This window comes from Physeter macrocephalus, chromosome 15 (assembly GCF_002837175.3).
Source record: "Physeter macrocephalus isolate SW-GA chromosome 15, ASM283717v5, whole genome shotgun sequence".
NCBI lineage: Eukaryota > Metazoa > Chordata > Mammalia > Artiodactyla > Physeteridae > Physeter > Physeter macrocephalus.
Window position 1 is genome coordinate 19,901,394 of NC_041228.1, and position 23,047 is coordinate 19,924,440.

Here is a 23,047-nt window from a genome sequence, read left to right on the forward strand (position 1 = left end):
GAAGTGGGGAGGGAAGACATGAGAAGGCAGAACATGTAGGGAGACACGGATAAAGGAAACACCGAAGAGAGTCTGATCATGCTGCTTACCTTATTCCAGCATAACTTTTAGTGATGTAACCTGTTGACATCAAATTTTGGACTTTAAGTTCAGTGAGCTTATTTTTTTTAAATATCTTTATTGGCATATAATTGCTTTACAATGGTGTGTGAGTTTCTGCTCTATAACAACGTGAATCAACTATACATATATCCCCATATCTCTTCCCTCTTGCGTCTCCCTCCCACCCTCCCTATCCCACCCCTCTAGGTGGTCACAAACCACCGAGCTGATCTCCCTGTGCTATGCGGCTGCTTCCCACTAGCTATCTAGTTTACATTTGGTAGTGTATACATGTCCATGCCACTCTCTCACTTCGTCCCATCTTACCCTTCCCCCTCCCTGTGTCCTCAAGTCCGTTCTCTATGTCTGCGTCTTTATTCCTGTCGGTGAGCTTATTTTTACTCCCTCTTGGAGGACAGAAGGGAACATTACGTAGATGTGCATCCTTTATTGTCTCTTCAGCTTTGAAGCAGTGCCAGACAGTGTCAATTTTTATGGTCTTAGTTTCCTCACAATTTTGTCACATCAAACAGGGGAACCTTATTTCACTTCCATTACTCTTTTATTCATGAGGACCCTTCAGTTAAACCTCATTGGAAGTGTTGTGGTTATGGGCTTTGAGGCATTTCAAGATCAAATGCATGGAAATTTTTACTTGTAGAACTGAATTGGGATCCTTGTTCGTCTTGTACGCTTTGGAACTTTATCTCCATGAATGTGTTTCCTCATCCGTAGAATGGAGAAAAGAATGCTTCCCAGGGTGATTTGTGGATTAAATGGAGTAATGGATGGGAATGGGCCTAACACATAGTAGGTGCTTTTCTCAAAAGTATGTTTTTTGTTGGTTTGCCTCCTTATCTACCTGAGTCCCATGAGCGTCTCTTGGATTAGCATTTTGAGAATCACTTAGTTGAAAGCAAACATCTACATCAGTGGTTCTCAACCAAGGGTGAATTTGCCCTCCAACAGACATTTGGCAAAAATCTGAAGACATTTTTTTTTTTTGGCCACGCACGTGGCGTGCGGGATCTTAGCTCCCTGACCAGGGACTGAACCCTTGCCCCCTACAGTGGAAGTGTGGACTCTTAACCACCGGACCGCCAGGGAAGTCCCTGAAGACATTTTTGCCTGTCACAACTGGGAGTAGATGCTACTGGAATCTAGTTGGTAGAGGCCAGGGATGCTGCAAAACATCCTACAGTGCCCAGGACTGCTCCCCACAGCAAGGAATTACCCAGCCCCAAATGTCAGTAGCACCCAAATAGACAAGGTCAAGCAGGTAAGACCCACTCTACTTGCATGTCATATTGATGACTCTTGAAATTGGGGATGTACTAAATCAAATTTTCTTTTGCTTTTTACCACTACCTGAGACAGAATACCCACTGTCATCATCAGGGTGCCATCCTTTCAGGTGCTTCCATCGTAGTTTTGGAATGAACTACAGCACTCCCTATAGGATTTTGGGTGGGACCCTTAGCTTTCTTTAGGTCTGCTTCCTAAAAATGGCAATGACACTCTCTATTCTACTGCCTTCATTGAGTACCTAATCAGCACAACATGGGGGAGAGGGTATCATTTCATCCCCAGTTTACAGGTGAAAAAACTGAAGCCTAGAAAGGTGAATCATCACAACAGTAACCGTGGAGCAAATAAGTGGTCAATGCAGCCCTGACTTTCAACTCCAAACCCAAGACCTCTTTCTTTTTCACCAAAGCTTTCCTGATAGATCGTGTGGTCCTCATGGTCATTGCTATAGGTTTTATCACATAATTGCTTTTAGGATGTTTAATACCTGCTGATCTTACATCTGCAGGTAACTCTTCAGCTCCCCAAAGACAGGAGCACTGTTTCCATCTCTTCTGCTGAATGTTTCTGGAGCTGGGCTAGTACTCAACTTGTTAATCTTTCTACCAAAGAAATCCCTGGTATTCATAAAGTCCAACATTGAAAAGCTTAAGAAAAAAAACGAATCTCTAGGTATCAGGAAGAGAAAGTCAAAGTAGCTTTGAAACTTTTTTAAACATCCCTTTGGCATTGGGTCACTGGCTCAGATGAATTCGTGCAGAGAGACCAGCAAGCCCAGTGCCTGCCTCTTCAGCAGATGAGCACTGTACATGTCGGGCTGTTATGGCCGTGGGTGGAATATCGAGGGGGAGGGAGAGGCTGTCGGCAGACACCTCACGTGCTTCCTGGTAATTAATTTTGAAAGATGCCTGATGCATGGTGGGCTGCTCACCTAGTGACATTCAGTTAACAGAGAATCCCCTAGACAATGCATACAAATTCTGACAAATAAAAGCAAATGTACCAAGAGATCTGGTTTACCTATCAAAACCAGAAAAGACCTTGAAGGTGGTTTATGACATCATGAATCTTCGGCCATAGTCTCCGATATGTTGATACTATACTTCTTCGCTTGGAAAATCTGCTCTGAGGTACAAGGGAAGTAGTCACTGAGTCTTCCCAGGGACTAAAACGGAATCCCCAAACAAAATGTTTTAAGGTTTTCTTAAATTAATTTTTGGAGGGGATTTGGTAACTCTGTGTGCTACCAACAACATCAAGGATTTAACCTTTAATTTATTGCCTGGAAGCTGTGTATTCCTTCTTGGAGAGCTGAAAAATAGTGCACAGCCATATTTCCCCTCTGTTTGAAAAGCACTATAAAATTTCTTTCTGACTTTATATTTCGTGTGAGAATTAGCATTATTTTAGTTGCCTCCTATTAACATCATTGGCACCTGAGTATATTCAACCAAAAACCTAGATTGTCTAACACAGTCTCTTTATCCTGGGATAAACCATAATGGAAAAGAATATAAAAAAGAATGCATGTATGTGTATAACTGAGTCACCTTGCTCAACAGCAGAAATTAACACAACATTGTAAATCAACTCTACTTCAGTAAAAAAATAAAAAAAGTCTTTTTACCCAAGACTGGTTTAAAAAAATCAATATACAGTTCCTGTCAGTATGGTAAATTACTTAACAGTGATCGCAGTGCAAATGTCCGTTAACCCATCTCTTCCTCGGCACAGGGAAGGGGCCTTTAATTTACTGTTCATCATTCTGAATGTAGCCAAGTAAGTGACCAGGCTTGGCAGTGGGCTGCCTTCTCAGGTAGAAGTGAGAAGAGACTTATTGGTCTTGGAAGGTTTTGTGCACATTCTCTCCAGGAAATGAAGCAATGGGTTGGCTCACCTCAGAGTCCTGTTCACTCTGGTACTGGTACTTTGCAGTCACCCTTAGGAAATTAGGCACTGGGTTGGGGGGTTACCTAAGAAGATAGGTTTGCTGTGCACGTTAGGTTATAAGAAGCGGAAGGCCTTTTCAGACTGTCATCAACCACCCTTGGTCTCGTTTGCTGTTAATCTAGAACAGGCCGCACAGGGTAGAATCTCAGAACCTGAAGTCCATTCCAAAAGTCAGTTGAAAGCCTGAAGGCAAGGTTGCCTGAATCCCTTTCCATTGCAGGTGGGAGGGACATGGGGGAGGAAAGGTTAAAAGTCAGATGTTGAAAGTGGCAACTTGTGAGTCAAATATGACCCATGTACATGCTTTGTTTAGCTCTCGTAATACGGGGGAAAGGGGCAAATTTTAAATTAGGAGGTTTCGTGAAACTTCTGGATTTTCCATTCTTAACTTAAAAATAGGAGCTGTAGCAACACTCAGCCTGTATTCTAGCAGCAAAAATGGGTTGGAATTGCACATTTTAGAACAAAACAACAGCAGAACATCCCATGCACTGTCCCACCAAGTCCCAGTTGTCCCTTAGATTGGGCCTCTTCACGCAGTTATGTTATCCTGACAGCATTTGAGTTTGTAACCTCAGGTGTCATTGGATAAGGAGGTGGCCCAGGTGCATCAAAACATACAGAAGTATGCAGTTGGACTTAAGGTGTCTTCCACATTGTATAATAATTAAAATAACAAAATTGGCCAATGATTAACTTGTTGAAAGTAAGTTACCATGGGTTCTCATTATTCTTACTTGCCTGCACCCTGATGGGCTTTCTTGAAATGATGATAAGCAGGATGGTACAGCAGCTCAACTGAGAATTACAGATAAGCTTGGCTCTGTAAGTCAAGATTCTCTCGAGTACACGTTGTACAAATGAGTTCAACTCGCTCCCCGCCCCTCCCCCTCCCCCTCAATGTTGACTTATATAAAGGAGAAACCCAGGGGTATCTGACTTCAGGCAAGGCTGTTTTTAGGAAATCAAATAATGTTATCTTATTTACCTCCCGCTCTCCCTCCCCCACCAACCTTCCTCCTCTCACCGCCCCCCTTTCTCTTTCTCAGCTCTGCTTTCTCTGTTGGCTCAATTCTCTAGCAAATTCTCTCCATACGGTGGCAGAGACAGCCACTGACAGCAAGTCTAAGCTTATATTGCCCCTTGGGACATGATCTAAGTAAGAAAGAAAGAGAACTTCCCTCTTAGAAACCATAGCAATTCTACTAACTTTTATTTGCCCTGCCTGGGTCACACACCCAGCATTAAGAAATTTTTTCAGGGCTTCCCTGGTGGCGCAGTGGTTGGGAGTCCGCCTGCCGATGCTGGGGACACGGGTTCGCGCCCCGGTCCGGGAAGATCCCACATGCCGCGGAGCGGCTGGGCCCGTGGGCCAGGGCCGCTGAGCCTGCGCGTCCGGAGCCTGTGCTCCGCAACGGGAGAGGCCACAGCGGTGAGAGGCCCGCGTGCCGCAAAAAAAAAAAAAAAAAAAAAAAGTTATTTGTTCAGTGCCTCCATTGAGTCAGGCTCTAGCTAGGTGGTTGGAAACATCCTTACATGATGGGAGGAGGTGGGAGGGAATCAGAAAATGAAAGGTAAACATAGTAAGAAAATTATGTGGTCCTTTAGAAATGAGAAGTCCTGTAGTAAAAGCCCCACCAGCTGAAGAGGAGCAACCGTCCCTGCCAAAGGCAAAACACAACTCCTTTTACCAGAAATAGGCAGGGATGCAGTGTAGGCAAAAAACGAGGCATTCATGATCTACACATGAGTGTTTTATGACTGTGAACATCGTCTTGTGTCTCAGATGTGCTGCTTCAGGTTGGGCAGAAAAAGGAAAAAAAAGACTAAAGCTGGCTACCCTATAAGGTAGGCAATCCCGAAATGGCATGTGAGATTCACACGGTGTGCTCCACACCCAGCCATGTCAAGCTTCTCAGGGTTCCCTAAAGTGGACCATTTGGTTGTCATTTCCGTCTCTGCCGAAGCTGTTTCCTGTGCCTCCAGTGCCCTACCCCCTCCTACTCCCTCTCCTGACTTGTGTTTTTTTAATTCAAAGACCTCAGCTAAGTTAGGTGCCCCTCCTGTGGGCTCTGGAAGAATCTGTACTGGTCCCACTGGCAGGGAAGTTACCTTTCTCCTCCTGGTTCTTCATCATGAAATGTGTTCAGTCCCTGGTACAGACCTAGACCTTGTGGGATGAAGGAAGGATGAATCTTGTTTCCCAGCTCCTCTCAAAGACCCCTCAGTCCCCTGTCCTTCTTCACTGTGGGAAGACTGTAGGGTGGTGGCCATCACAGCCTTGTGCCTCGTGAAGTTATGCCCGGGTTTGCACTGCTTGCCTTTAAGTCCTCAGAGACGGTGACCTTTTCTGGCCCTCATGCTCCCTACACGAGAATTGACAGAAGCCTGGTTGCGGAGCTTGTCAGGTTGTGGGAAGGATTCCTGGGCAGCCGTTTAGAGAGGTAGTTAAAGAGCATGGCTTCTACGTATATTTGTCTCCTAGATCTGCAGCTTAGTAAGTATGTGACCTTTAGCCGTGTTTAGTAGCTGCTATCAATTATAGATAATAAAAGTGTCTTCACAGAATTGTTGAAAATGAGGTAATCTGTGTAAAGCTCACTGAGTCACGGCCCGATCAGTGTTTGTTATTATTATTGTGATGAGGAGGAGGAAGAAGAGGAGGAGGAGGAGAAGGAAGGAGGAGGAGGCATCCTCAGCCAGCCAAGAACGGTAGTGCCCAGACTGCATCGTCATGGCGGTTCCAGTTTGCAAAGGGTGTGTGTTTGTATTATGTCATTTGATCCTCACAGCCACCCTATGAAACAGTGTCATTTTCATTCCCATTGTAGAGATGAGGAGATGAAGACTCAGGTGTGATTTCCTGGGCATTTATCTATACCCTTTAGCTCATGAGCCCATGCTTTTGGGATTATGCTTCTCTCCTTGTATCTCTGTTCCACAGATTCTGATTTTGGAGTCATGGTGAGATTGAAGAAACATGGGTTCAGGCGCTGGTACCCTGATGGTATGCCCAGCACCTGTCACCATGTTGCTCTGGCCCAGCCAGGACGGGGGTAGAGCCAGGGGCATCTACCTGGTGTGTGACACAGCCCTTTACCTGGGATCAGATTTGGAGCTAACCCTGGTCACAAATGGCTGTTTGTTTGGGGAACTGTACAGTGACCTCTATTTCCAGAAGAAAAGAGGCCCTGTAACTCACACTCTTTGGGAAAAGTGGCATTCCCCAATGACACCAAGACTTTCCAGTAGGGTAGGAGCTGAAGTCACATCCTTTGCCCCCCTCCAGTTTACCCTGAAATTTCCTGTTGGGCCTTATGACATGTGGTCATTCATCTTGGAAAGCTGTGACAGGGCTTCTGTTACAATTCTCTGAACAGAATATGGGGGTCATCTGAACTAGAGACCACAAACCAGATTGGGCCTGAAAGTCAGAGGCACCTGCCTAGACCCAAGTCTTCCTGCCATTTCCTGTGTGGTTTTATACTTTCTCTGAGCCTCACTTCTCCGTGGAACACAATGAACCCTGTGCCATACTCAGAAATCTCAGGTTCCTTCCAACTTGTAACAGACTGAATAGTGGCCATTCAGAGATTCAGGTCCTAATCCCTGGAACCTATAAACGTTACCTTATAAAGAAAAAGGTCTTCAGAGATGCGATTAAAGATCTTCGCAGGAGGAGATTTTCCAGGATTATTTAAGTGGGCCCTAAATCACATCACGTGTCCTTATAAGAGAGAGGCAGGATGAAATTTCATACACAGAAGAGGAGAAGGTGATGTGAAGATAGAGGCAGAAATTAGAGTGATGTGGCCACAAGCAAAGGAATGCTGGCAGCCAGCAGAAGCTAGAAGTATCAAAGAACGAATTCTCCCCTGCAGCCTCCAGAGGGGATGTGGTCCTGCTGACATCTTGATTTCAGCCCAGTGACACCAGTGTTAAACTCTGGCTTCTAGAACTAAGAGGAGTAAATTTCTGTTGTTTGGAACCCCTGTATTTGTAACATGTTAAGGCATCTGTGGGAAACTAACACACTGCTCTCTAAGTCTGCCGTCAGTTACCTGTTCTCGCTGCTGCCCATCTGCTCGGCAAAGCTTATGGTCTCACTTGGTGCTTGTTCCAAAGCAGAACAAGACACTTGTCTTTCTTTAAGCCTGTAGGAAGGTGAAGTGGTCATTTAGTCTCAAGTTCTCTATTCCGTTCAACTTGGCAGGTGTTCCTGTGTTCGACACCAACAAAATGCCACCTCCTTTCTGTTACATTCAATTTCTCATTGTCGGTATGAGAGTCAGTGTCCAATCAAGGCTCTTGAAGCAGAAAAGTCACTAATTTAACAACCTTGAGATCATCAGTAGTGAGTAAAGAAAACAGCATTCATTTAGTGGCTCTAAGTCTATCCGTTCAATAAATATTTCTTGTGCACCAGCACGTGGGCAGCAATAGGGAACCTGTGACAGTGGAGAACCTGACAGGAAAGATACTTATTCTTATGGAGCTGGCACTGTATTAGGCCACGTGCAATAAAGCTTTTGTGTATATGCTCACGCTTCAATTGCAGCAAAATTCTTATTTCCAGGATTGCTAGCAGAGCATCAGATCCATGTTTCTGCCGGGCGACCCTCCTCTTGGAATATTCCCTGTCTTGGATTTCTACAAGGAGTCCTGGGAAACAGTTTTAGCACCCAAGACAACTGTTGGGGTTAAGCAATACAGACCTTAGGTCATAAGAGGTCCCTCTGATTTCTCTAAATTCCATCACGATATACCTGTGCTCACCTTACCCCAGTCAACTCAGAGCTTTGGGATTTGAGGAGAGTATTGAACGAATGAAAACACTGGGGAGGAAAGAAGGCTATCGTAACTGTTCTCCTTTGTTTAATTCCATCCTTTTTATTACTTCTCTGCATCCCAGGTGCTCCCAAAAGAAAAAAAATAATAGCACTACTACTACCATGATTTCCTCCCTCTGATACATCCTCTCTTGGGGCAGTGACTCAACTTCCTGCCCTGAAATGGTGCCCCCAGCCATTGGTGGCTCAGGTTGAAAGCCTGAGTCATCTCCGATGTCTGCCGTTCTTTCACGCCCCACTTCTAGGTATTGTAATTCAGAATTCTACTACTTCTCACTACGTCTTCACCTCCGCCCTAGTGCAGGGCACCCTCGCTTCCTGTTTTGACTGCCCTGGTGGTGTACTGACTCTTCCCGTCACTGCTACACTTACTCTCCATCCCCAGTTCGTTCCCCACATACTGACCAGAGGGATTCTCTTCATACATGAGATTATGCCCAAGTCATCCCTTGCTCAAAACATTCCCCGTTTAGAAAAAAATCCAAAGTCTTCACCAAGACCTAGGAGGTCCTGTATGATCTGGCCCCTGCCTTCTCTTGGACCGCATTTCCTACATACTTATCTTGCCTACTTTGCCCTAGTCACACTGGCCTTCCTGCCATTCCTCTCATTGCCTTGACACTTCTGTGTGTTCCAGGGTCGCCTCTTCAGAGAGGCCTTTTCTCACCACCCGAACTACGACAGCACCATCCTTCCAGTAGGGGTCCCTGTCTACCCCTATATATCGGTTTATTTATGTGTTGACTGCCTCTCACACAAATGGTAAGCTCCACAAAGGCAGAAGATACTACTCATCTCTATAGCTCCGATACCCAGAGGAGGGTCAGGCATATAATGGTGCTTGGTAAATACCTAATAAAGGAAAGAAGTAGAAGGCCCGGCTACGATCAATATGGAGGACTTTAAGCTTCTTCCAACTCCAGCAATCTATGAGTCTGTGAAGGGCCCAGCAGCCTGGTCACCGAAATGCCATTTAGAACCAGTTTGGAGTATCAGGAAATTTAGTTGGTGCTTCTTTTTTTTTTTTAATTTTTTTTTTTTCTTTTTTTGCCTGCACCCCGAGGCATGTGGGATCTTCCCTGACCAGGGACTGAACAGGCGCCCTCTGCAGTGGAAGCACAGAGTCTTAACCACTGGATCACCAGTCCCAGTGCTGCTTTTTTGAGATTGGGTTGACTTTTGTCTCCTTGATCCCTCCCTGTGTAGGCAGCTGACCACAGAGGCAGGTGGTCATTCAAGACACTTGTGTGAGAAAAGGCAGGAATGTAAAAGCCATAATAGCACTCCTCTATTTTCTGCCTACCATAGCAGCCTCCTCCATCTACATGGTTACTGGACTCTTTAAAAAAAAAAATCTTGGCTATATCCCGCAGTCTTGGTCTAACTCTTACTTACTCCCTAAGTCCCAGGTTAAATATCCTTTACTCCCTGACAGCTCCTTGATACCCAGACTAGTTTAGCTCACCCAGTTCTGGGCTCCCATATTTGCTCTTTCTTAGGATTGACTCGTCACATACCTATAAACATTGATCGTTAACTGCCTTCCTTATCAGTCTGAAAGCTCCAGGAGTGACCCTGTCTTGTTCCTCATTATCAGCAGCATAAATAACAAAGTGACAAGACATAGTGCTCAAACAGTGTTTGTTGAATTAACAATTGGATTTTTATGATAAGCAACAAAAAGTTACGATATAAATTGAAAAAAAAAAGATGCAATTGATAATTGACTGCTTATCGCCTCCCTGACCCACACTTGTTTGGACACTCTTTATTTTGTGGTCAGCAGGGGATGGTGGGTTAGGAGATTGCTAGGACGTTTGCTCCTGTAAATGATCTACTGTTTGTGAAGAGTTTTCAGAACCACAGACTTAAATGGCTCTCTAGAAACCATCCAAGAAAGGCAGCAAATCAGATTTTGTTCATAAATTCCTCGGTGTACGGATCACGATCTTTTCTAGAAGTTGTTTTACCAGGAAATTCTTTTATATAATTTCCCTTAATCTTTCTCCTAAGACTTCTATTTCCTTACTGCTAAAGATAAAGCACACCTAAAGGTGTAGTAGTAAGAATTAGGAAAAGCTGTCATGTTTTCAGTATTCTTTAAGTTTTCTCAATTTTCCTTTCTATCAATGGAAATAATGAAAATAACAGCAAGAACATCTTTAGTCTCAGGGCTGAAACAACTTGAACAGTCAAGCCTATAAGAGGTGAAATGTTGATAGGTACAATTGTTTGTACCACACAATGTGAAATGCACAAACTTTTATAACTGGTAGAGTTTTGTTACTTGTACATTCAAAGCTGATGCTATTAACCCAAGTAGGAGATAAAATTCTGATAGGGCTTATGTATCCACATTTTGATCAGTCAGATGCATTGATGGAACAGTTGAAGCTGGAGGTTCTTGGGGGAAGGGGACATCTTTGTTTCTTTGTCTGCAAAGAAACTGAACCATGCACACCGGAACAAAACCCTCTCTCTGAGCACTAACGATGGACCAGCCAACCTCTCGGGACCAAAGCTCCCAAGTATCTTACCAACACCTCAGCAACTCTGGCTGCTGAAGGTCCCAGTTTGTAAAACCACAGCACAAATAGGACCAGAAAGGGGAGGAGGAAGAGAATTAGATAGTCTGAATTTCATGGGTTTTTGCAGTTATTTGTTGTTGAGTTGAGGGCCTATATAAAGAGCTAAATATCTGCTATTTGGAGACCAATTATCCATGTAAATGATACCCAAGTCCCATTCAGTGTTTTCCAAACATCACTTCAGGATCAAGGTCTGACAGCAGAATACTTGAAGGCAGGGCTGTCCCGGAAGCCTGGGACTCATACTCACCACTCCTTAGCTCTGCACCTTTGAGTATGCCGGTGCCCAGAAATTAGGAGAGGGATAGCAAAGGAAATCTGAAGCCATCAGTTGACTTTTTTTTATTTACATATATTTGTTTGTTTGTTTATTTGGCTACGTCAGGTCGTAGTTGCAGCACACAGGATCTGTGTTGCGGATGGGACATCATTCATTGCTGCTCGTGGGCTCCTCTCTAGTTGTGGCGCGTGGGCTCAGTAGTTGCAGCACACAGGCTTAGTTGCCCCACGGCATATGGGATCTTAGTTCCCCGACCAGGGATTGAACCCACATCCCCTGCATTTGAAGGTGGATTCTTAACCACTGGATCACCAGGGAAGTCCCTCAGTTGACTTCTTAAAAACATGTTAAGTTCCAGTTGCAAGGCCAATTGCTGCTGTAACAAATTACCACAAACTTAGTGGCTTAAAACAACACAAATTTATTATCTTACAGTTGTAGGGATCTGAAGTCCAAAATGGGTCCTATGGGGCAAAAATCAAGGTAGAGCTGCATTCCTCCTGGAGGGTGTGGGAGAGAATCCACTTCCTTGTCTTTTCCACCTTGTTGAAGGCTGCCTTCCTTGGTTTGTGGTTGCATCTCTCCAATGTCTGCTTCCGCTGACACATCTCTCCCCTCTTTGGCTCTTCTGTGTTGCTCTTTCACTTATAAGGACCCATGTGATTCGATTGGACCCACCTGAGTAATGCCAGTACTCTCCCATCTCAAGATCCTTAATAAAATCACATTTGCAGCGTCCCTTTTGTCATATAAGGTAACAAACTCACAGGTTCCTGAGATGAGGATGTGGACGTCTTTGGCAGAAAGAGCATCATTCTGCCTATTGCCGAAGACAGTCAGAACTACTTGAGTCTGTGTGTGTCCTGTGCTTCCTTTCTCATGGCCACCATGATCTGCCCACTGTTGCCAAGCTACCTCAGGTTCCCCTTCCCCCACCTCTTTTTCCTCTTCCACATGCACATTTTACTGAAGCTTCAGACTACCACCCACCTCCACAACTCCCTGCACTCACTTCCTTGCCAGGCACCGGTCCAGAGCCAAATCGATATTGGTGTGGTTCTTATCAGTGCTGCCCATCAAATATATCTCTTCCCCACCACCACCTTCCTGGCACATGATGGAAGCACAGTTCATGTGTGGACCCTTGGCGGGTGGGAAAGTTCATGTGATTAGTTCTGGCCAAAAATTTATAAATGACTCTAGGCTGAGCATTTCATTGCTACTATGAGAGCTTCCAGCACCTCTCTTTTCCCTCTGGTACAATGATCAACAATCCTCAAAATGGGTGGACTTGCAGTCGACATGTAGAATAAGCAGGAAATAAACTTTGTTGTAGCCACTGATATTTTGGGGTTGCCTGTTACTGCAGCATGGACCCTAACTTATCCTGACTGATGCATTTAGCAAAGCTTAAAGGGAGGTAAAAGAGAAGTATGCACAGCATGGGTTGCTCTTAACTGGTTCTCCCTGTTCACCTGTCTCTACTCAGAGGCCCCACAGGCTTCCCTGTTCCTCAGATTAAAATGCCCATTAACCTCACCTTCTGGCTGTTGAGTTTATTTTTTGAGGAGGTAGAGAATTTAGTTCCTGAAGCATATATCATAGTATACCCTAAGACTTACCATTGATCACTGGGGGACTCTGTCTGTTCGTCATCAATTAAAATGAAAGAAGACCTGCAGGTCTGGTGACTGGGAGTGTTGGAGGGAGAGTACAGGGCCGTGCTATTCTCTTTATTTCTTGTGCAGGTCAAGCACAGAGTAGAGAGAATTCGGGAATTTGATGGAAACCACAGTAGCAAGGGAAGCATGCAGACCGCCCCACCCCACGCCACCACCCAGGAAAAGAAGGAGGTTGAGAGGAAACTATGCCAGGCTGCCCAGGGCCCAGCGTGTCTGTTCTGAGGGCATTCACACCGGAGGCTCCTTGTTTTTGCCCACGCTCAGCCCTGCTGGAACTTTTGCCTTAGGCCAGTGATTGGGTTAAGGCGTAGCTCCCACCAGCCAAAGATGGAACTCCAGCCTGGCACCAGGGGTGCAGCAGGGGAGGTGGGTGCCTGCCGATTAAAACTGGGCCTTCAGATGCATGTTTCACAGAAACATTATCGTAACCTGGTTAAACACTGCCGGAGTTTATCTATAACCACAGTTAGAGCATCTAAGACTTCAGCTGGCTTATCAGTGACATGGGCTCTTATGGGCGAGCCTCAGAACCCATCACCCAACAGAGAGCATTGTCTCTATGGAAACATGCAATCTGTGACCCAAATACCCAGGTTAAAATGTTGCTGATTTATTTAACTCAATGTGTGAGTCAGTTGGGGATTGCCAATATTAGATAAAAATTGAAGTTCTTTTTTTAAAGTTGTGGATTTTTTCCATCCTGCCTATCCATTCCAGGCAGCAGGCATAATGGAGAACCCTCTATTCTAAAGTGTCTGTGTTTAGATGGAAACTTCTGTTACGGCAGGATCAGCCCAGAGGAAGATGGAAATCCTTTTCCAGCCATTGTTCATTTGCTTTTCCTCTTATTTCTTGAAACCCTGCAGGGCGAGCCCTGCTGAGACTTACAGACAAAAAGCTTGAGCGGATGGGGATTGCTCAGGAGAGCCTCCGGCAGCACATCTTACAACAGGTGCTCCAGCTGAAGGTGCGAGAAGAAGTCCGAAACCTACAGTTACTCACACAAGGTATCCTGCTGCTGCCTAGTGGGTGGATGGAAGGGGAGATGGGAGGAAAGAAACCCTTACTGTCGTGACAGAAGGGAGCCAGGGAAAAACTGGCTTGTTTTGTTTTGGTTTTTTGCAGAATTTTCTTTCATTAAAAAAAAAAAGTATATAGGTTTAAAGGCCACTTCCCTCCTAAAACCTCTCTTTTTCTTAGCTCACTAAGGGGAAGGATGTACAGATAAGTAATGGATAAGCAAACAGAATTATCTGAGCTAATTTCAAGGTCATCACATACAGCTATATAGGTTGTGCACTGCACAACCCCCAGAGTACCAGTTACATAGATCAGTATACGATTGCACCACCTAGAGTTGTACAGTGTGCAGCCTGCACAACTGTACAGTGCAGCCCCAGCTATTTTAGTCTGACTACCAATTTTGAGGGGGCCTTGGAATTTGAGTGATTCCATAGTTCATACGGCCATGGCGTTTTGCTTTACTTCGCTTTTCACTGAGAGAAGAACATTTTAGAGGTATGTGTGTGTGTGTGTGTGTGTGTGTGTGTATATATATACATACATATATATGTTTACACACTCTCTAGAAATTTTGAGAACCCTATTTGTCATCTTAAAAATAGAATAGTTTTTTAAATAGATTATAGGGAATTTAAAACTGCAGTATTAACAACCATATAGTTCTAAACAAGAATCATTAATAATTTCAATATGTTGAAATCATTTAGAAGCCCTATAACTGGAAGTGACAGAATAAAGCTGGATCTTGAAGAAAACCTTAAGTTACACTATAAGTTATATGTCTAGGTAAGATTTGGTTGCTGTCAACCTCCATTAACTATAACCCTTTATTTGTTTTATTTTAATGCCCATTGTACACCATTTTAAATGAAAGGATGATAAAATATATATTTTTGAGAGCCTTGGGTATTTTTCAATCTGCAGACTATTGTTAATTGCATGCATACTGATTGGAGAAATCTGGATCAGCCAAATTTCATGTTATTGCATTTAGATTAACCAATTAATAGTCTATTTGCCTGGAGGAAGTAATGTACTGCCTGAAAGATGACTGTTCCAGAAGGATAAATATACACTTCGAGTGATATGAAAATATATTGTTTATTTGATATACATTGTTTGCATTGGTCTCCAGAGACTTCCAATGGTAAATTCACAGGTACAAGTTACACTGAGTGACTTAAATGTGAATCTGACGTACTGATATACTTTTAAGTTCTTTTAAGAAGTAAACAGAGATTCAAAGGTTTATCACAAGAATGTCCATTGTGGTGCTATTTATAAAACTGAAAAATTAGAAACAACCTAGATGTTCGGCAGTATGGAGAGAATCAGATAATTCTATTTGAATTCAGAAGATACAATATAGTATAGTCATTGGAATTATATCTTCAAGGGATACATGACAACATGGGAAAGTACTCAAGAAGTAATAGGAAGTAGGGGGGAAAGGCCATGTATAAAATGTTATTTATAATATGAGCCCAATTTTGTAAAAAGAACGTATTTTTATATGCACACAGAAAAGGAGATGCAAATGGTTTTGCCAGTATTTTGATAATGGTTCTCTTTGGGTGGTGAGATTGTGGGTGATTTTAACTGTTTTCTTTATATTTTTCTAAATTTTCCAAATCTTCTACTATAAATCCATATTACGGTTATAATCAGAATATGCATTCACATTTTTTAAGCTTCCGTCACAAGCGTCTTTCTGCCCTGTTCTATTTAACGTCTGGGGTTTCTTAGCTCTTTTGTTTTCTCCCGTGATGATATATAGAATGAGACCTGAACTCATCCCATGCACCTTGAACTTTTTTTTCCCTCTGCTACTGTCAGCCTGCAGTGTGTTTGCTTTGCAAAATCATTTTCTACAGCTTTCATTGTCCTAGATTCATAATATATAAGATTTTTCCTGAGATAGTACTCAACTCTATTAAGCTAAATATATGTTTGTTTGTGTTTTGGGAAGATAATGCTAAGTTCAGCCTTTTCAATTCAGTTGTTGTCATTTTCTTTAGCTTTGAAAAGCTGTGCCTTTAGAACTCTTTCATTCCATTCCCTTTACAAGAGATCACATTCTCTAGCTCTTGGATATTTTGTCTGCACTCATACTACCTTTTTTAATCGCTTGTCCTTTCCATGTTAATGTTCAAACTCATTTCATGTCAGACAGCTTTTGAAAATCTGTTGCCTTATTGAAGTGATGGTTTCTTTTTTTAAAAAGTGAAACAAAAATTGACAAGTTGTTGTTGTGACTGATAGAAGTTCTGAGGACAGCTGGAGTGGCCTTAAAATATTTGGGGTCTAGGTTTGCTATTATAAGAATTTTGTAACTCCATTCCACCCAAGTGAACTGAATGGCTTAACATACATATCATATGGAAAGGTACCAGGGGGGTGATATGTGATTCGGTGTTGAATATTTGATTCCTCATCTCAGAAAATATTAATCAGTGGAAATAATATGCTAAATAAGTACAAACAAGTGGCTTAGAATGTTACTTAGTTTTCAGAAATCCATGAGCTTTCCCCTTAAAGAGTGTAACTCACCCCTCCAGTCTCTAGAGATACATTTTCCTTCCCAGCTCACATAGGACTGTGACTCTGGTGTAATGCAATTAAATTTTATTTGTTCTTAAGAAATATTTTCCAACTAACACATTTAAATGAGGGCTGTTGCCTTCAAAGTAGCCAGTTTTTGAGGAAAGGGACTTATTTCACAAATGATTGTATTTCTTAACGTGTTTCCTTCTTACTTTTGGAGGCGATTTCAAAGCTTTAACTGAATCGCGAAAGTTTAGGGAGAACCTAAGTGTCCCTCATTAGGAGACCAGCTAAATGAGTTATGGTACATCCAGGCACTGGAGTATACTTGGAAGTTATAAGCACAAGAATGAAGAATAGTAATATGGAAGGAGCTCTGAGATGCCAGGTGAAGTGGAAAAAACAAGGTGCAGAACAAGGGAGAGAGTATACTGCATTTGCAAATGAGAGAGCGAGAAATAGTAATGTATATTTGCATGTGCTTTGTTTACATAAGAAAATGGTGATGCACAAGAAGCTGATACAAACTATACCTATGGGACTGAGAAGAAGATGGATAGGGGACATATGCTTTTTAAGTCACTCTGTGTCTTGAAATATGTGTGTGTTAACTGTTTAAAAGAGTAAAATGTTTTAAAAGAAATACGGAGAAAGAATGAATTTTAGCATCAGACAGGCCTGAATTTTAAATCTCGGCCCCAACACTTACTGCTGTGTTATTTTCAGGGAAGTTACTTAATCTGTCTGTGTTCCAGTTTGCTGTTCTCTGAAAAGTGAGATCTGCAAATCTGCTCACCTCATGGGGATGCTGTAAGAGTTAAAGGAGCTCAAATATATACATCACTCAGTGCAGTGTGACAGTAAGTACAGAACATAGTTAGCTATCAGTAATAGACGCCACAAAATTAAATCAACCTCATTAATTTATATGAAAGCTTTATTTTTATAATATCATTTATTGAGCAATAATTCACAGAATATACAGTTTCCTCAAAGTGTAAATTTAGTGATTTTAAGTATTGTCACAGAGTTGTGCAACCGTCACCGCAATTAATTTTAAAACATTTTCATCACCCTCAAAAAGAAACCCAGTACCCATTAACAGTCATTCCCCGTTTCCTCCCAAGGCCCCCCCCCAGCTACCAGCCCTTAGAAACCACTAATCTACTTTCTGTCTATTCGCCTCTTCTAGACATTTCCTATGAATGGAATCATTCAATATGTGTATTTTGCAATTGGCTCTTTTCAGTTAGAATAATGGTTCTAAGGTTTACTCATGTTGTAAGCATGTATCAGTATTTCATTTCTTTTTCTTGCCAAATTGTATTTCATCGTATGAATGTACCACATTTTATTTATCCATTCTTCAGTTAGACATTTGTATTGTTTCTGAATCTTGGTTATTATTAATAATGCTATTTTGAATGTGTGTTTTTGTGTGGACCTGTTTTCATTTGTCTTGGTTATATACCTGGCCGTGGAATTACTGAGTCATATGGTAACTCCCAGTGTAAGTTACAGGAGCTGCCAGACAGTTTTCCACGGCAGCTGTACCATTTTATATTCCCACAAGCAGTGTATGAGGGTCTCAATTTCTCCACATCCTTGTCAACACTTGTTATTGTCTGTCTTTTTTATTATAACCATTCTAATATGTGTAAAGTGGTATGTCGCTGTGATTTTGATTTTCATTTCCCTGATGGCTAATGATGTTTAACACCTTTCAAGTGCTCATTGACCATTGTGTATCTTCTGTGGGTAAACATCTGTTCAGATCCTTTACTCATTTTTTTAATTGGGTTATTTGTTTTTTCCAATCTTTATCTTGGACCCACCATGTTTCTCCATGCTTGATTACCCGCTTTATTTACAAGATCTAAAGCTAAATATCAGGCTGCTATTTCCAAAGAGGAACCCCATCCTCAAAGGATGAAGTCTTATTTATCCCCACGAGAGGCGTTCAGAAGAACCTACCACAAACTTGGAAATGAACTCCAAAATGAAACAAATGAACTCTGAAAATCTCTCAAGGAAACAACATTCTTTTGGTTGTAGAAATTATACACACATCAAATCAGTTATCTCAGTTTGTAATCAGACCTCCAAATTAGATACACCCATCTGAAAGCTCATTCTACTGCGTTTCTAGAAGAAATAAGCTAATAGATAATTAAGTCTAATTTTCCAACTTTTAATTGATGTTTTAAAACTTGTCTTAAGCTTTTCATTCTACACCAGTCATTGTCACTCAGTTGCCAGGAGCCCAATGACAGTAATATGGCCAAGATAGTCACAAATGGACTAGGAGAGCTCTAGCCAGCCACTGTGGGTTATCTGAACACAGGGAAGGTGAAGTCTCTGCCCTCCTTTTTCTTACTCTCCTCCTTGTGGATACCGACCAAAGACGAAAACTATAAGGTGTTCAAAAAAATGTTTATGGTGGATTCATAGTAAATACATCAGTTTATAGGCACTATCAATGAATCATGACAAAAATTCCTGAAACAGCTCATTATCTAAAGCCAGAACCGTCCTTCAGCTAAAATGCTGGCCTCTGATTTCCCTGCCTTTATTCACAGTGGTCCTGTAACTACCTGACATTTGCAGGCAACATAATCAGTGTTTAGCCCTGCTTTACTGTCATTCCCTTTGGTGCCTTTAAGGTAGTTCTTCCTTCATTCAGCCTTTTGGTCTTCTGTGTCCTGTCTGTGGAGTGTCCAGGATATCCATCTGGTGGTCTTACTTGCTTGCACATTCCTGCAGGAAACTTAGCCGTGTCAGGGTACCTCCCGCTATCTTTTGGGAAATGCAGTACAGAGCTGGAAATGTCATTATTATACTTTCCTTCGGCTTAGTTCATGAGAGACAGGGGAAAAAGTTGCCTTATGTAACACACAGAAGTGGTGCAAATTATTTTGGCATCTGTCAAATTAATCTGTAATCAAGCATATGCGAGGCATCCTTACCTCTTTAATACTGGATATTTCTAGGAAGAAAAACACCCAGGGATACTGAAAGCTATTTCTCATATAGCTAATGAGTATAAAATGTTTACTGTATGCAAAGCAGTGCACTAATTGTCACATCAACTCCTGACATTTACCCTACCATAATCAGTAGTGTTGTTAGCCTCAGTTTACATACGGGGAAACTGAGGATGGAGAATTTAATTAACAGACCCAATATCAGACAACTAGTAAAAAAGCATAGTACAGGTCTGTCTGACTTCACAGCAAACTTTTATCCATTACACTTCATCACCTCTGATCTGTCAAATGAGTAATTCCTATTTCATAGCAATGATGTGATGGTTACACGAGATTTTATGTGGAAATTATATAGCATAGTTCATGGCATACTCTGTGAAAGTGGGTTGGCAGACTTATTCTATAAAAAGCTAGATAGTAAGGATTTTAGTCTTTGTAGGCCATAGAGTGTCTGTTGTAACCACCGCATCATGGGAGAACAACCACAGACAATCTTAAATGAATTGGCATAGTAGTGTACCAATAAAACTTTATTTACAAACACAATTTCTAGTCCATAGTTTGTGGACCCTTGCTTCACAGGGTCAAAAATGTAAACTTTTTGTCATCATCATCAAGATTATTGTTTTATTCTTAGTATCTTCCCTTTTGAGCTGTATACTCTTCCCTCAACCCCAGGGACACTATAGTATGGAACCACTCCTGGGGTGTCGTTTTCAGTGTCTTTCTTGGCTACAAATGCATGGATAGTGTAAAAATGTAATAGTAACTCTGAGGGTTGGGTAAATGTAAGCAGTAGAAAACAATGTTCCAACTGGAGGGTAAGGCAAACGAAGATAGTAAATGCTGCCATCTTCAAAGGCCTTTTTTAATTAGTGCCTACAAAATGAAAAAAAGAAGAGTATGATTGTTTACCAAGGCCAGTTATAGCTCATTAAACATTAGTGTTTCCCGAAGGGCTGTTTCCACATTGTCCAGATATATGTGTCAAATTTTAGTTGAGAATTACATGACCAGATGGACTTTTCCAAAGCTCCACGACACAAATTAGAAACACTATTTTTCTAATCCAAGAAGGCTTTTCAGAACCATGTGTACAGATTGAGTATTTTAGTCCAGTCACCCTCACAATGATACTTTAGCAACTGAAGTAGGCCATCTGAATTGAAATAGGCCATCTGGTCCACCACCTTGCTTAAAGAAGGAAGTCTTTGTAGAACACAGCAATAGACTCTTTGAGAAAGTTTCCAATCTCGCTTTACAGTTTTGGGCACCAAGACCCAGAGAAGGTTAGAGGATAGTCTGTGGTTACACAGCTAGTCAGTGGCATAACTGAAGCTAGATCCCAGTCTCTTAATTCCCAGGATGGTATTCTTTTTTTCTCATTGTTTTTATTAAGGTACAATTTACATACAGTAAAATTCACTATTTTTAGTGTACAGTTCTGCAAGTTTTAACAAATGCATACAGTTGTATAACCACCACCACGGTCAAGATATAACAGTTCCATAACTCCATGGTACCCTTTTGTTGTCAACCCCTCTCATTACCTCCAGCCTCTGGAAGCCACCGATATGTTTTCTGTTCCTTTAGTTTTGCCTTTTCCAGAATGTCATTTAAAGGGAATCATGAAGTCTTGCTGCTTTCACTTGCTATGATGCATTGAGACTTACTGAAGCTGAGGGTGTGTGTTACTTGTTCATTCATGCTCACTGTTTAGTATTGAATTGGTTTGATATACCACAGTTTATCCATTCCCCAGTTGAAGGACATCTGGGTTGTTTCCAATTTTGGCAACTACTAACAACACTACTAGAAGCATTCACATACAGGTTTTGTATAAACATCAGTTTTCATTCATTAGCTGAGTACCTAGAAGTGGGATTGCTGGGATGAATCATAACTATACATTAAACTACATAAGAAACTGCCAGGCCAGTATTCTTAGGATAATAAAAATAGAATAACAGCATTAGAGACTGGCTTTAATACATATAAAAATACTGGAGATTTTCTGAAAATCACTGCATCTTTGCAGATGTCCTACCTAGCACTTCTTAGAGCCACCATTATTTTAAGAGGGCCCTGCTTTCCTGGGAGTTTCTAATAAATTGTCTCAAGGTAAGTTTAGGTCAAGTGTGTTTACAGCTCACTCATTAATTCAATTAAAAAATTCTAGCATCAATGTACAGGCAGTAGGATATGGTTTTCTCCAATTGTCATTGAGAAACACTTCCTTTGTCTCTTTTCTGAGGAAAAAAAATCTAATAATATTTGCAGCTCCTGGGAGAGAAAACATGAGCCAGTCAGATTCCCTCTTATGTGTTCATGAGGTATGTCTGATGGCCCTTTCTAGTATCTCTCAAATTACACTATTTAATTTCCAGGCTCCTCCACATCTTTTATTCAGCTGTTCCACTGGTGTTACAAATCTGATGCTCACATATCAGTTCTCTTCATACTTGGCTTCTCTGCTTCATCAATGGATAGCCTTAAGCTTTTCCTCCTTGGTGTTCATCTCTTCCATGAGCGTGATAATGACTCTTGGTTCTCCCCTTCTGTTTCTAGTGGCTCCTCCTCGGGCAGGTGGCTTGCCGCCTTCCTCTACCACTCCGCAAATGTTGATGCCCCCTGCGGATGGGTCCTCTCAGCTCTTCTCATTTTGCATGCTCTCTGAAGAGTTTCACCCACTCCCATCTCTTTAACCATCCCCTACTTCAAAGTTACTTTCAAATACATCTTAGACCTCTATGAAGCTTAAAAGATGTGAACCTCTGAATATTCCACTGACATCTCAAATTTAAAATATCCAAAGTCACCCCCATCGTCTTTCTCACCATCTCCCCAGCCAATTCTTCTCCCTGTGTTACTTCTCAAGGTTATTAATGCCTTCCTCACACCATCACCTAAATGGAGAAGGCTTAGAGTCACTCCTTTCCCCACCCTACTCATCTGTAATCAGTGACCAAACCCTCTGAATTCTGCTTGTAAGATGGCTTTCCAGTCATTGCCTGTCTCATCCGCCTCCTTGCCACTGTGTTAAATCATCCCTCTTTGGCTCCTTCCTAGGCCATTAGAATAACCTACTAGTTATTGTTTGATCGCCAGTCTCTGCTCTGCCCCATTCACTCTCCTTTAATTAACTTCCCACTTCTCGTGCCAGAGTTAATTTAAATATATTTCTGACAACGTTATTTCCCTCCTAAAAGCATTTGATGGCTCCCAGTTGCCTACGGAATAAAATCCAAATGCTTTAGCACTCCATAGAAATCCATTCTAAGCCATTTCATAGATGTATTAACTTTGGGCAAGTTACTTGTTGGAGATTAAGATTCCTTAGTTGTAAAAATGGGGATAGGATCTATTTCACAGAGCTGTTATGAGTATGGTATAATAAAACTCATGAAAGGACCAAGCCGTGGTGAGATATGACCTCTTCTGAGAAGCCTTACCTTATCTCTCAGGCAGAACCAGTCATTCCCTCTTCTTCGTCACTAAGCACTCTGTTCACACTAATAGTCTATTCATTACACAGTGTCTGTTGAGTATCTATTTGTTCTTCCATCCAGTGAGTAACAGGCTCTGTGGTAGGTACTAGGGATAAAAAGGAACACCCAACCCAATCTAGCAGTAGGGATAGGATATCAATGCCGTGGTAGAGATGCGTAGGTGTAGAGTGGTGGCACAGAACTGGAACTTAACCTCATCTGGGAATTGGCGGGGGTGGGGGGGG

The 23,047-nt window shown here is 42.1% G+C and overlaps 1 protein-coding gene across 8 annotated transcripts in view; it reads left to right on the top strand.

Moving 5' to 3' along the window:
• SAMD12 (sterile alpha motif domain containing 12) overlaps positions 1-23,047 on the top strand; it is a 413,132-nt gene that overhangs the window by 222,475 nt on the left and 167,610 nt on the right. For 4 of the 8 annotated variants that reach the window (XR_003683355.2, XR_008619453.1, XM_024129448.1 and 1 more), the window contains exon 4: positions 13,627-13,767. Coding sequence is in view for 6 of the 8 variants with exons in the window: in XM_024129448.1 (XP_023985216.1) it covers positions 13,627-13,767 (141 nt within the window). In the remaining 2 variants the exon portion in view is untranslated. Of the gene's footprint in view, positions 1-13,626; positions 13,836-17,082; positions 17,210-23,047 lie in introns of those variants that run through there. The other 4 variants (XM_028500390.1, XM_024129447.2, XM_028500393.1 and 1 more) reach the window with 3 other exon arrangements.